At 52.8% G+C, this 12,757-nt stretch overlaps 1 protein-coding gene across 2 annotated transcripts; it reads left to right on the top strand.

Moving 5' to 3' along the window:
• Nucleotides 1-2,694: 2,694 nt before the first annotated feature.
• Nucleotides 2,695-12,755, top strand: SNF8 (SNF8 subunit of ESCRT-II). Of its 2 annotated transcripts, XM_002719308.4 has the most exons (8): nucleotides 2,695-2,850; nucleotides 3,189-3,239; nucleotides 5,016-5,154; nucleotides 7,287-7,391; nucleotides 8,819-8,891; nucleotides 10,039-10,180; nucleotides 11,649-11,723; nucleotides 12,508-12,755. In XM_002719308.4, exons 1-8 carry the CDS (start codon nucleotides 2,797-2,799, stop codon nucleotides 12,643-12,645), a joined length of 777 nt encoding a protein of 258 aa, XP_002719354.1. In that variant the 5' UTR covers nucleotides 2,695-2,796; the 3' UTR covers nucleotides 12,646-12,755. The 2 variants fall into 2 exon arrangements, with proteins under 2 accessions (XP_002719354.1, XP_017204652.1); XM_017349163.2 differs by lacking the exon at nucleotides 7,287-7,391.
• Nucleotides 12,756-12,757: the final 2 nt, after the last annotated feature.

Here is a 12,757-nt window from a genome sequence, read left to right as displayed (position 1 = left end):
AAAAAAAAAAAAAAAAAAAAAAAAAAGAAAAGAAAAAGAAAGAAAGAAAGAAAATGATGTTTAAGCTAAGTGAGACTTGAAAAATAAAACAACCAGACACATATGAGGAGGCTTAACAAATATCAGCCAGTGTTATTATATAGCAAAAGGGGCAATGGGCAGAAGGGGGCCAAGTGGTGAAGACACCTGTGTCCCATCAGGGAGTGCCTGGATTTTAAGCCCAACTCCGGCTCCTGACTCCAGCTTCCTGCTAATGCAGACTCCAGAAGGCAGTGGTGATGGCTCAAGTGCCTGCTTCCCACCACTCACAAGGGAGACCTGGGTTGAGTTCCTGGCTCCTGGCTGAGTCCTAGCCCTGTCCCGGCTGTTGTAGGCATCTGGGGAGTAAACAAGCAGATGGGAACTCTAGCTCTCTCTGCAGGGATGAATGATAAATAAATAAATAAATAAAACAAAAAATGGGAAAAATGGAGAAAAGAATAGGCAAAGGTAGAACAACACAAGCAGAGGCTGGGAGGGTGGGCAAAAGCTATGCCCCAGGGTCATGTTAAGGATTTTCCATTTTATCCTCAGAGCAAACTTGAAGTTCCTGGAGGGTTTTGAGCAGGGGCATGTTGGAGATGATCATTCACATTCCAGAACAATCACTCGGAAGACAGGGAAGATTCTATTGAGATTATTTCATATTTTCTCTCAATATAAATGGTGATGAAAGTGGTTAAGAGGCTTTTGGGGATTCCAGGAGAGATGACATAAGTTGGATGAGGGTGGTGGCGTGGGGGTGAAGGGAAGTGGGCAAACTCAGCTTGTTCCAAGGTTAGCACCTCCATCTTGCATGGTCAAAGCCATCATACTTCAGTCTGAGGTCCTCTCCCAACACTCTCCACTCACTGAAGGGAGGGTTCTCGCCTTCCGCCCAACCCTTGCCTTGGGTTATTTCTGCCTGGAATGCTCTCCTGTCTCCTCCTAATCTCATCACATTTCAGCTGACTCTAGAGCTATGACACCTTAGATTGAAATCACTTAATACATCTCAGGCTTGCCCAGTAAATTTCTCTCTTGCAGTCTCAATTTCCTGCCTGTGAAAGGACCATAAGAAAGTACCTACGTCCTAGGTTGAAGCAAATGTGAAGATAGGGGCCAGCGCTGTGGCATTAGTGGGCTAAGCCTCTGCTTGTGGCCCTGGCATCCCATACGGGCACCGGTTCTAGTCCTGGCTGCTCCTCTTCTGATCCAGCTTTTTTGGGTCCCTGCCTCTGCGTAGGAGACCTACAGGCTCCTGGCTTCAGATCAGCCATTTGGGGCCATGAGTGAACCAGCAGATACAAGACCTTTCTCTCTGTCTCTCCCTCTCTGTCTGTAACCCTACCTCTCAAATAAATAAATAAACATCTTTTAAAAAAGTGAAAAGATAATACTTGGCACAAAGTGAAAGTTAACTTTGGTTATCATTATTCACACACATCTAAGTCTATGTCCCCATCTTAAAATACAAAAACCAAGGGCAATTGTTTAGAATTCAAAGGAAGCAAACCGGATTGGCGAAGAGCTGGCCAAAGAACTTTCAAGAGCAGAGTAGGCCAAAGGGTAAAAGGGGTGGGGACTACATAAGTGGAGAGACTGGCTCCCCTACCGGTATTCTGCTGACACAACTTCTCAGGGCTGAATTCTGCCGGAGGGCTGCGGTTTGTACTCCAGGAGACTCTTAAAGATTCTTCCAGCTCTGACAGTCTTGATTTGCTCTACTCAGATTTCTCTTATGTTTTGAAAAAGATTTATTTGATGGACAGAGTGACACACAGTCACATCTTCCAACTGATAATTCATTCCCCTGCAACAACCAGGGCTGGCCCAAGCTGAAGGCAGGAACTGAGGACTCCCTCTGGGTCTCTCACGTGGGTACAGGGGACAAGTACTTGATCCATGTTAAGCTGCTTTCCTAGGAGCATTAGCAGGAAGCTGGATCAGAAGCTGAGCAGCTGGGACCCCAGCGGGAGCTCTGATAGGGGATGCCCGGGCAAGAAGGGACTTACCCTGATCTGCCAAGATCCACCACCTTAAAAGACTAAGAAAAACAATCGTAACCGATATTTATGTGCTAGCCATTGCACTAAATGTGCTATTACTTAATCTTCACAAGTTCACGAGTAGGTTTTATTCTATTTTCCGACTATAGATAGTGAAACACAAGAACTAAGGCATTTGCCTGAAGTTACTGGACCATATATAGTGGAACTGAGCTTTGCAGCCAAAATGATGCCAGAGTGCATGCTCTTAACCCTAGGGCGCTCCCAAGTCAGAATCGCTATATATGATCCCAACAGGTGAGCTCCGTTAGGGCGGAATAGATCGTTTTCGGCTCGACGGCCAACACAACGTCTGGCAGGCTGCTAGCAGGTGCTCCACGAGCCACTGATGACCACCAGGCGGTGGACAGGCTGTATGTAATGGGGCGAGCAGGGCCCGAGGGCACCCACGTTAACACCATGCTAGGGGTCGTACAATGGCGGCCAGGGCTTCACGTCCAGGAAAGGACCAGCAGGCGCCCCGACCGCGAACCGCTCCCAGCGCCTTTCCGGCCGCGGGGCCTTGCGGAGCCCCGCGAAGAGCAAAGGCGGGGCCGGGGACACACGGCGGCGGGAGATCTGAGCCCCGCGGCAGGAAGTGGGCTGTGTGGCTTCCGGCGCGCACAGATGACGCGCGTCCCAGCTTCCGCATTGGGCAGCCGGCGGCGGAGCCCGGGACCAGGAGACCTGGGGTCCCGGCGGCGGGGCGGCCCGCGGGCCCGAGGCGGCGATGCACCGCCGCGGGGTGGGAGCCGGCGCCATCGCCAAGAAGAAGCTGGCTGAGGTGAGGGGGAAGAAGGCCCGACCCGCCAGAGGCCGAGTTCTCCCGGAACAGACTTCGGTAGCTTTAAATCGCCCCCAACACGGCTGCTCGGGCCCCGCGGAACTGTTTCTCCAGTTCCCGGGGGCTTGGAGTGTCATCATTCCCATCCTCACCAGCCCTTCTCTCCGCTTCCCCAAACTTGATTGCCCCGGGAGTCGTGGATTTCTGCCCCCCACCCGGCCCCTCTCCTAGGACGCCATGTCAGAGACCCTCCCCTTTTCCTGCGGGAGCTGTGGCGGCGCAAGCGAGGGCCCCCGGCGCCCACCCTCTCAACTTACGCTCCGCTCTTTGTCCGACAGGCCAAGTATAAGGAGCGAGGGACTGTCTTGGCGGAGGACCAGCTGGCGCAGGTGAGTGGGCCAGGCTGAGGGCTCCAGGCAGGAAGCGGGGTTGAAGTAACTGGATTGCTGGAGTTGACCTAAAATGGGCGTCTGGCGAGTCTGGGTTTCTGCAATCTTACAGGTGACTTGTGAATAACAAGTTAACATCTTTATCTTTTTAAAAATGTTTACTTATTTATTTGAAAGAGGAGAGAGAGAGACATCTTCCATCTGTTGGTTCATTCCCCAAATGGCTGAATCAGGCCAGAGCTAGGAGCCTCTTCCTAGTCTCCCAAAAAGGTGGCAGGGGCCCCAGCACTTGGGCCGTCTTCCACATCTTTCCCAGGCCATAAGCAGAGAGCTGGAACAGAATTGGAGCAGCCGGGATTCAAACAGGTGCCCGTATGGGATGCCTGTGCAGCGGCCGCTTAACTTGTGGCACCACAGCACCCGCCCCCTCAAGCTAACCTCTTTGAGTGATTACCTGTGAATGTTGGCCCAGGCGCTTGTCCATCTTCTTTGGATACATTTGTCTTGTTCAGTCATCATTACAAATCCATGAGTAGGGAACGGTATCAGTCCGAGTTTGGATTTGAGGACAGAGGCATTGAGTAAATTATCCAAGATTTTATATATATGGGTAGTAAGTGGTAGAGCTGTTTGACCTCAGTCTTTTGGGGGCTTTTATTTCTTAAAAAATGTATTGGTTTTAATTTTCTTTGAAAGGCAGAGTCACAGACAGAGAGAGGTCTTTCATCTGCTGGTTCAAAGCCGGGAGCCAGGAACCCAATCTGTGCCTCCCACGTGGGTGGCAGGAGCCCAAGTACTTGAGCCAGCGTCTGCTGCCTCCCAGGGTGTGCATAGAGCAGGAATCTGTTGGAAGCGGAGCTGGGACTTGAACCAGGCACTCCGCTGTGGGATGCTGGCATCTCAGCTGCTTCGCCAAGCACCTGTCCCTGGGCTTTTCAATTCTCTGGAATAAAATGAAGATATGGCCTGGCCTGCCGCCGGGAGACATCCGGACACATCCAGGAGGAAGTGCGAGTGGCGGGAGTGCAGCTCCTGCGCGCTCCCCTCCTCTGCTGCCTCCTCCTCCGGAGTGGCGCCGAGGTCACTCACTGATTGTGGTCAGTGAAGAAGAGGGGGCGGCGGTTAGGCAGGGCAGTGGGCCCTTGAACTGAACTGAGAACAACGTCAGAAGTTCCCACGCCCGGGAGGGAGGGTGGGCACGCAGAAATCGCCTGAAAATGGTGATTCCCGTTTCTGTGACGCGCTCGGGAGTGACCACTCTCGATGGGGTTGAAGGTGGGCTTTGTTAATGAGGGAAAGAGAAGGTAGTACCAACAACGTTTTAGAAAACCCCAGCCCTTTTGCACTCAGCTTTGGAAGGCACTGTTAGATGCACAGCCCCGGCTGAGGTTTGCTGTGTCTGCAGCTGATCCCCAGCGCCGTCGCCGACGCACAGGTTACACAGCGTCGCCCCCTTCCCCGCCGGCCTGCCTTTCCCTCGTGCCGCCTTCTGGTGGTGGTGGAAGGTTTTCCTCCGCGTGGACCCTGCCTCCCCTCGCTTCTAAGAAAAGTGGCTTCTTAGGTACCACTTGAATTTAATAAGTTCTGGAAGAAGGGAAGCAGCACCCGTTAGATGTGCGTGCGGATGAATCCTGCTTTTAGAACGGGAGCACATGGGGAAAGGGAGGGGACGGCAGGAGGGCTGCTCCAGCCTTCGTCCTCCCCGGGCCAGCGCACCGCGTTTAGCGTCCGATTGTCACCAGGCTGCTGCTCCTAACCTCAGTGTCCGTCCAACAGATGTCAAAGCAGCTGGACATGTTCAAGACCAACCTGGAGGAATTCGCCAGCAAGCACAAGCAGGAGATCCGGAAGAATCCCGAGTTCCGGGTGCAGTTCCAGGACATGTGCGCGACCATTGGGGTGGATCCTCTGGCCTGTAAGGAGTCACCTGCAGGGGTCCAGTGTCCCCTGGGGTCTGTGAGGGACAGAAGCTTCCCTAGTCCCCATCAGCACTGTTGGGAAGTCCTGCAGAAGGGCCAGAGGGCGTCATCTGTAGGGAGTGACTGATGGGCCGTACAGAGAGGCCGGGCAGCGCCGAGCGGCCAGTATCCAGGATCTCTCCCAGAAGGATTTCCAGCGGCAGTCTTACGTGATGTTTTCCTCTTATCTTAAACAATTTAATTTTGTAAAAGTAGGGCGTGATCACGAAGTCAGGCAGAAAAGAGTTCCCTAAAGGAGGAAGTGGACACCTGAGCCTGTCCCCTCGCGGCAGAGAGCTGCACGCTGACGGTTAAGATCCACGAGTGTCCCTCTAGACCCCTCTTGTTTGCTTCCCTCCCTTATTCATGAGCTATAATTACTACGTGTTCTTCACTCAATGTTGTTTTCAGTGGATTTTTAAAAAAGATTGATTTATTTATTTGAAAGAGTTAGACAGAGAGAGAGGTCTTCCATCTGCTGATTCACTCCTCAAGTGGCTGCAGCAGCCGGAGCTGTGCCTATCTGAAGCCAGGAGCTTCTTCCAGGTCTCCCACGTGGATGCGGGGCCCCAAGGACTTGGGCCATCTTCTACTGCTTTCCCAGGCCACAGCAGAGAGCTGGTTCGGAAGTGGAACAGCCAGAACTCAAACTGGCACCCATAGGGGATGCCAGCACTGCAGGTGGCAGCTTAACTCGTTAGGCCACAAGACCAGCCCCTTCAGTGAAAAAAAAAAATTTTTTTTTTTTTTGACAGGCAGAATGGACAGAGAGAGAGAGAAAGGTCTTCCTTTTTCCGTTGGTTCATCCCCCAATGGCTGCTGTGGCCGGCACACCGCGCTGATCTGAAACCAGGAGCCAGGTGCTGCTTCTGGTCTCCCATGCAGGTGTAGGGCCCAAGCACTTGGGCCATCCTCCACTGCACTCCTGGGCCACAGCAGAGAGCTGGCCTGGGGAAGAGGGGCAACCGGGACAGAATCCGGTGCCCCGACTGGGACTAGAACCCGGTGTGCCGGCGCCGCAAGGCAGAGGATTAGCCTAGTGAGCCGCAGCACCGGCCCCTTCAGTGAATTTTTAAAGAAGATTTTAAAAAATTTATTTGAAAGGCAGAGCAACAGTGAGAGAGGGAGAAATAGAGATAGAGACAGAGACAGAGAGAAAGAGATAGTCCATCTGCCATTTCACACCCCAGGTGCCTGCAACAGCAGGCCTGGGCCAGGTCAGTGCCAGGAGCCAGGAGCTCTATCCTGGTGGCAGGCACCCGTGTATTGGGCCATCATTGGTTGCTTTCCCAGGTGCATTAGCAGGAAGCTAGATCGGAAGCAGAGCAGCCAGTGCCGGGCTGACCCGGCTCTACATGCCTACCGGTATGCAGGCATCACAACCAGTGGTTTAACCTGCTCCAGCACAGTGCTGGCCCTGTTGCATTTTGCTGTATGTTCTGGGAACATAAACAGTACTTTTTTTAGTGTCTTCAACTAGAATGATCAAAGTAGAAGTGACGGCCAGTGCCGCCGTGGCTCACTAGGCTAATCCTCCCCCCCGCGGCGCCGGCACACCGGGTTCTAGTCCCGGTCGGGGCGCCGGATTCTGTCCCGGTTGCCCCTCTTCCAGGCCAGCTCTCTGCTGTGGCCAGGGAGTGCAGTGGAGGATGGCCCAAGTCCTTGGGCCCTGCACCCCATGGGAGACCAGGATAAGTACCTGGCTCCTGCCATCGGATCAGCGCAGTGTGCTGGCCGTAGCGCGCCGGCTGCGGCAGCCATTGTGGGATGAACCAACGGACAAGGGAGACCTTTCTCTCTGTCTCTCTCACTGTCCACTCTGCCTGTCCAAAAAATAAAAATAAATAAATAAAAAGTAGAAGTGACGTTTAGCTCGCCCGCCCTTGGAATTGTGTGAACTCATTCCTCGGCACGTGACCGGGAGTCAGCAGGAGTTGCCTCGTCAAGGACCCTGAGCAGCAAAGGAGCAGGAGGCGTTACTGCCGGGTGGGGGAGGGCTTCGTCTGCTGCAGATGGGCTCATCCAGCTTTGAGAGAAAAGGAGGCACGGAAAGTAACGGATAACCTAGGTTTGTTTTTCTGTCTTGTAGCTGGAAAAGGATTCTGGTCACAGATGCTGGGAGTGGGGGACTTCTATTATGAGCTGGGCGTCCAGATTATCGAAGTGTGCCTGGCCCTGAAGCACCGCAATGGAGGTGAGGCTGCCAGTGCCTGTGGGCTGGCTTTGGACTTTGTCTGAGAGGGAGAGGGAGAAAAGCTCCGACGATACCCTTGGCCCTCCTGCACTGGGCAGGGCTGTGAGGGTGTGAGCTGCGCCTTGTGCGCTTCGTGCAGCTGAGTCCATGGCGCGTCTCCACGGCCAAGGAAGGGGAAGGCAGATCACTTGAATGAGTGGTTCTGTTCTCCAAAAATCTTTGGCCAGAAAATAGTAGGGAGGTGGGAGTAGCCCTTGTTCCCTGTTTTATGGTGCATCTGAGGCAGGGTTTCCTTGTGAGTCACTGCCTGCACCGCCTCTCCTAGGGATGGTGGCGCCAGCCAAGTCCCTGTGCTCCCCACATTGTGGCCCCAGATTGTGACATGGCCATCTGGTGAGGTCATCTTTCTTTTTTTTTTTTTTTTTTTTTTTTGACAGGCAGAGTGGACAGTGAGAGAGAGAGAGACAGAGAGAAAGGTCTTCCTTTGCCGTTGGTTCACCCTCCAATGGCCGCCGCGGCCAGCACGCTGCAGCTGGCGCACCGCGCTGATCCGATGGCAGGAGCCAGGTACTTCTCCTGGTCTCCCATGGGGTGCAGGGCCCAAGCACTTGGGCCATCTTCCACTGCACTCCCGGGCCACAGCAGAGAGCTGGCCTGGAAGAGGGGCAACCGGGACAGAATCCGGCGCCCAGATCGGGACTAGAACCTGGTGTGCCGGCGCCGCAAGGCGGAGGATTAGCCTAGTGAGCCGCGGTGCCAGCCGAGGTCATCTTTCTTATTAAGCACCTTGAATGGCCAGTGTTGAAGAAGGCAGGCAAGCTTAAAACAGTTACAAGTGACTGACTGCAAGTAGACAGTAATTTTAGAAATTAATTCATTGATCTGAGCGGGAGAGCAACAGAGAGAAAGCACAGGACAGAGACAGAGATCTTCTGTCTGCTGGTTTACTCCCCGAGTGGCCACCGCAGCCAGGACTGGACTAGGCTGCAGCCAGGAGCCAGAACTCCATCTGCCTTCCCACACGGGTGACGGGGCCTCAGGCACTTGAGCATTCTGCCTTCCCAGCTGCATCAGCATGGAGGTATCCTGGAGGCAGGGCAGCTGGGACTTGAACCAGTGCTCACACGGGATGTCGGTGTCAGAAGCAGTGGTCTAACCTGCGGCGCCACAGTGCCAGCCCCTGCTGCTGTGTTCAGATTCTCATGGGGCACTCTATTCAAGGTGCTAGCAAGGGCTCATAACCAGTTTTTAATATTGTGGCTGATTGTTTTGTAAGGAGCGAGGTGAAAGAAATTTAGGAGCTAGAATGCTGTTTGCTACTTGTGGGCAGTTGGAAAGTAATGACTGTCCACTTGTTTAAAGCGACTGCAGCCGTAAAGATAAATTCTTTGCTCTCTGTCTTCTCCCTGTGCCCGTGACTGCTGTAGGTCTGATCACTCTGGAAGAGCTACATCAGCAGGTGTTAAAGGGAAGAGGCAAGTTCGCGCAGGACGTCAGCCAGTAGGTCTCGCCTTCTAACCCCTCGGACTGTGGAAGGAAGTCTTTATTCCAAAGGAATCTTTCCTCCCTGTCCCTCAAATGTGTGGGCTAGCTCAGGAATCATTTTTATTCCTCTCTGTGATCAGACAAAATATACTTTAATTTTAGAAAAGTGAAAATACAGAGAAAAAGAAAACACAACCACCCATTCTTTCTCAGCCAAGAGATTGCCAGCTGTTGTGTTGATGTGTCCTTCTCAGCATTGTTCATGTGAACGTATGCTATTTTCTTCATTGAAATTCTTGGAGCCCAAGGAGACTGGAGTAGGCACCTAGAAAGGCTGGGGAAGAGGCGAGGCTCACCAGCCTGCGTGTGGGAGTCCAGTGTAGGAAGACAAAAGTTATTGGAGATGCAGCTCCCAAGGAGCCAGCCTAGCATGAGGTCACGAAGACCTGAGGCTACCAGGCATGCTGGTCGCACAGTAACTCTCGGCATGAGTTAGTGCATTTCAGACATGTTAATTGGTGCTCTCGGGCTGGAGAAGGTACTCGGCTCTCTTGAGGTTGCCTTTCCCCAGCCAGTTAGGTGATTGCAAACAGACTTCGCTGGGTCATGGCAAAATAGAGTTAAAAGTTTATTTTGGTGCAAAAACCAGCTTGAAGTCCATGCATAGTTTTTTCATGAGACGCATTTCTTGTGAGCTCTTGGAAGACGTTGGCGGAGTTGCCACCTCTCCGTGTAGGGGCTGGATATAGGATGTACACATTGCTTTGTGGCTTTTCGAAGTGTCAAAGGAATTAGAAAATATGGCACTTTCCAAGCAGCAGTGACCAGCTGGGTTGCTTTTGGGGAAGTTAGCCCCAGTTCGCGCTACCCCCTGTCGTCTCTGCAGCTCTCTCATTCACAGGTCCTGCTAGGCCCCTGTGGGCATATTTTTGACCTCTGTTTGGGTTGGGAGCAAATGGTTTGTGGAGCAGAGAGCCTGGCTCCTCTGGCATTGCTCTGGGATACCCGAGCCCCGCGCGGGCCCTGCAGCCCTGCCTTTGAAGCACAGAGTGGTGCAGGGCAGCCTTCTCGGTGTCCTCAGGGCAGCTTGCCCAGGACAGAGCTGAAGCCGCTTCGCTGGGGCTGATCTGCCAGGGCCTCACGCTGCTCTCCCTCACCTCAGAGATGACCTCATCAGGGCCATCAAGAAACTTAAGGCGCTCGGCACCGGCTTCGGCATCATCCCCGTGGGCGGCACTTACCTCATTCAGTCTGTTCCAGCTGAACTCAACATGGATCACACCGTGGTGCTGCAGCTGGCAGAGGTACTGGCGCGCCTCCTGAGTGAGTGTGGACCGTGTGCGGTGTGAGTGTGCAGCCATTCTGGTCTCCTCCTCCCCGTTCCTTCCAAAGCCAGGAGCTTCATCTGGGTCTCCAACATGGGTGCAGAGGCCCATGCACTTGGGCCATCATCCACTTCCTTCCCAGGCGCATTAGCAGGGAGCTGGATGGGAAGTGGAGCAGCTGGGGCTTGAGCTGACACCTGTATGGGATGTTGGCATTGCATGTGGCAGCCCAACCCACCACGCCACAATGCCAGGCCCCCTTATGGATTCTTCAACACACATTTTAAATCTCGTTTGCTATTCCCTCATTGTTCAATATGCCTGAAGCATATACCACTTGCCCCCAAATCCCCATTATGTGTTTAGGGAAGACATGTTCAATTTTCTGAATTCTATAGTGTTAAAAAAAAATGGGAAAGGTGTTTTTATTATTTTTTTAATATTGGGGTAGATAAGGTGAGACAGGACACGCTGAATATTTATTTGAAAGAGAGGAAATGGAGATCTTCCACCTGCTGGTTCAGTCCCCAGAGAGCTGCAACAGTTGGGGCTGGGCCAGGCTGAAGCCAGGAGCTTCTTCCAGGTCTCCACATGGGTGGCAGGGGCCCAGGTACTCGGGCCATCCTCTGTTGCTTTCCCAGGTGCATTAGCAGGGAGCTGAATCAGAAGTGGGACAGCCTGGATACAAAACCAGCACCCAAATGGGATGCCAGCATCGCAGGTGGTGGCTTAACCCCCTGTGCCACAGTGCCGGCCCCAGGGCCTGAATATTTAAATACTGTAATTATCACCCATTCTATGATTATCTCCATTCCTTCCTGTAATCATTGATTCTTCTCTTGTTATACTTAGGCCCTCTGCCGAAGTCTCACTTAACACCAAGGACCTCACTTCTACAGCCAAACCCACCAAGCCACCTCTGACCCGGGGGTGACCTCTCTCTTCCCACCTGCTAGGGCTTCTTTTTTCTTTTTTTCTTTTTTAAATTTATTTACTTGTGAAAATCAGAATTACACAGTGGGGGGGGGGGGGTCTTCCATCCGCTGGTTCACTCCCCAATTGGCTGTAGCAGCCAGAGCTGCACCGATCCGAAGCCAGGAGTCAAGAGCTTCTTCTGGGTCTCCCACGTGGGTGCAGGGGCCCAAGCACTTGGGCCATCTTCTACTGCTTTCCCAGGCCATAGCAGAGAGCTGGATCGGAAGTGGAGCAGCCAGGACTTGAACTGGCGCCCATATGGGATGCCGGTGCTTCAAGCCAGGGCATTAACCCACTGTGCCACAGTGCTGGCCCTGAGGGCTTCTCAACACTGCCTTTTCTATGCTCTGGGGCTTGGCCCCAGGGTAGTTCTTCCCTTTTTGTGTCCAAGTACATGTGTTGTGGGTGCAGATAGTGGATGCAGAAAGTGCCCTCAGTTAACTGACTCGATCCCTCTTCCTCCTTCCTTCAGAAAAATGGTTACGTGACTGTAAGTGAAATCAAAGCCAGTCTTAAATGGGAGACCGAGCGTGCGCGCCAAGTGCTGGTATGTGACTTCAGAACGGTCCAGGAAAGGTGGCCCTGATGGGAGGCAGTAGGTGGGTTCCACACAGGCAGGAGCTGCAGCCTATCTTTGCCTGCCTCTTACCTTAACCAGATGCCCAGTACTCCCCTGAAGGCAGGCAGGCTTGTCATCCTGGCAGGCACAGACCAGGTGGCCCTTGCTTTTGGAGGACCATGGTTGCCACCTGCCCTCTCTCCTGGGTGAGTGAGCACAGTTCCTGGTCACCAGCTTAATAGTTTGTGTTGATAGTGACAGCTCAGAGTGAAGGCAGTTAACCATGTAGGATAGTTATTTTCTTGTAATTATGTTTATACGTTGTGTCTTACAGTTTTATATCTACAAATTTCACAGTAGTGATCAACATGGGAGCCCTGCCAATTCTCTAGGCTTTTTCAGATTTCATCTGCAAAATGGTATTGGGCAGAACCAACCCACCTCAAGCATATTCCCAGCTCTAGGAACTGGCCCTGCACTTGCGTTCCCCAGTGAGATAGCACAGACAACCAGGGCAGCAGTGGCCACTGTACTGGATCCAGGGCAATCCCACTACAGTGGGCTTTGTTCTCTTCAAGTTCAAGGACGTGGGAGCATTTCTCACACCTTGGGCAAGAGACAAAGCCAAAGTGATCATTCCAGTTTGGTTGTGTTGATGTGTGCACTCTTAGATTGCTTGAAAGCCTCACTGAAGCCAAAATGAGTTTGCAGATTGTTGGTCCAGCCTACGCTAACTTCCCCGTTCGACTCACTCTGTACCGTTGTCCTCCAGGAACACCTGCTGAAGGAAGGGCTGGCCTGGCTGGACTTGCAGGCCCCAGGAGAGGCCCACTACTGGCTGCCAGCTCTCTTCACTGACCTCTACTCCCAGGAAATCACAGCTGAGGAGGCCAGAGAAGCCCTCCCCTGAGTGTGGAAGGGCGCACAGCAACAGGCAGGGACAAGAGGGAAGGCCTGCTGGGAAGTAAACCTGGGCAACTTTGTATATACATATACATATATAAAAGGAAAAAAAAGTTCCA

Source organism: Oryctolagus cuniculus, chromosome 17, assembly GCF_964237555.1.
Source record: "Oryctolagus cuniculus chromosome 17, mOryCun1.1, whole genome shotgun sequence".
Classification (NCBI taxonomy): domain Eukaryota; kingdom Metazoa; phylum Chordata; class Mammalia; order Lagomorpha; family Leporidae; genus Oryctolagus; species Oryctolagus cuniculus.
The sequence above is the reverse complement of the archived record's forward strand: the minus strand, read 5'-3'. Positions and strand labels throughout refer to the sequence as shown.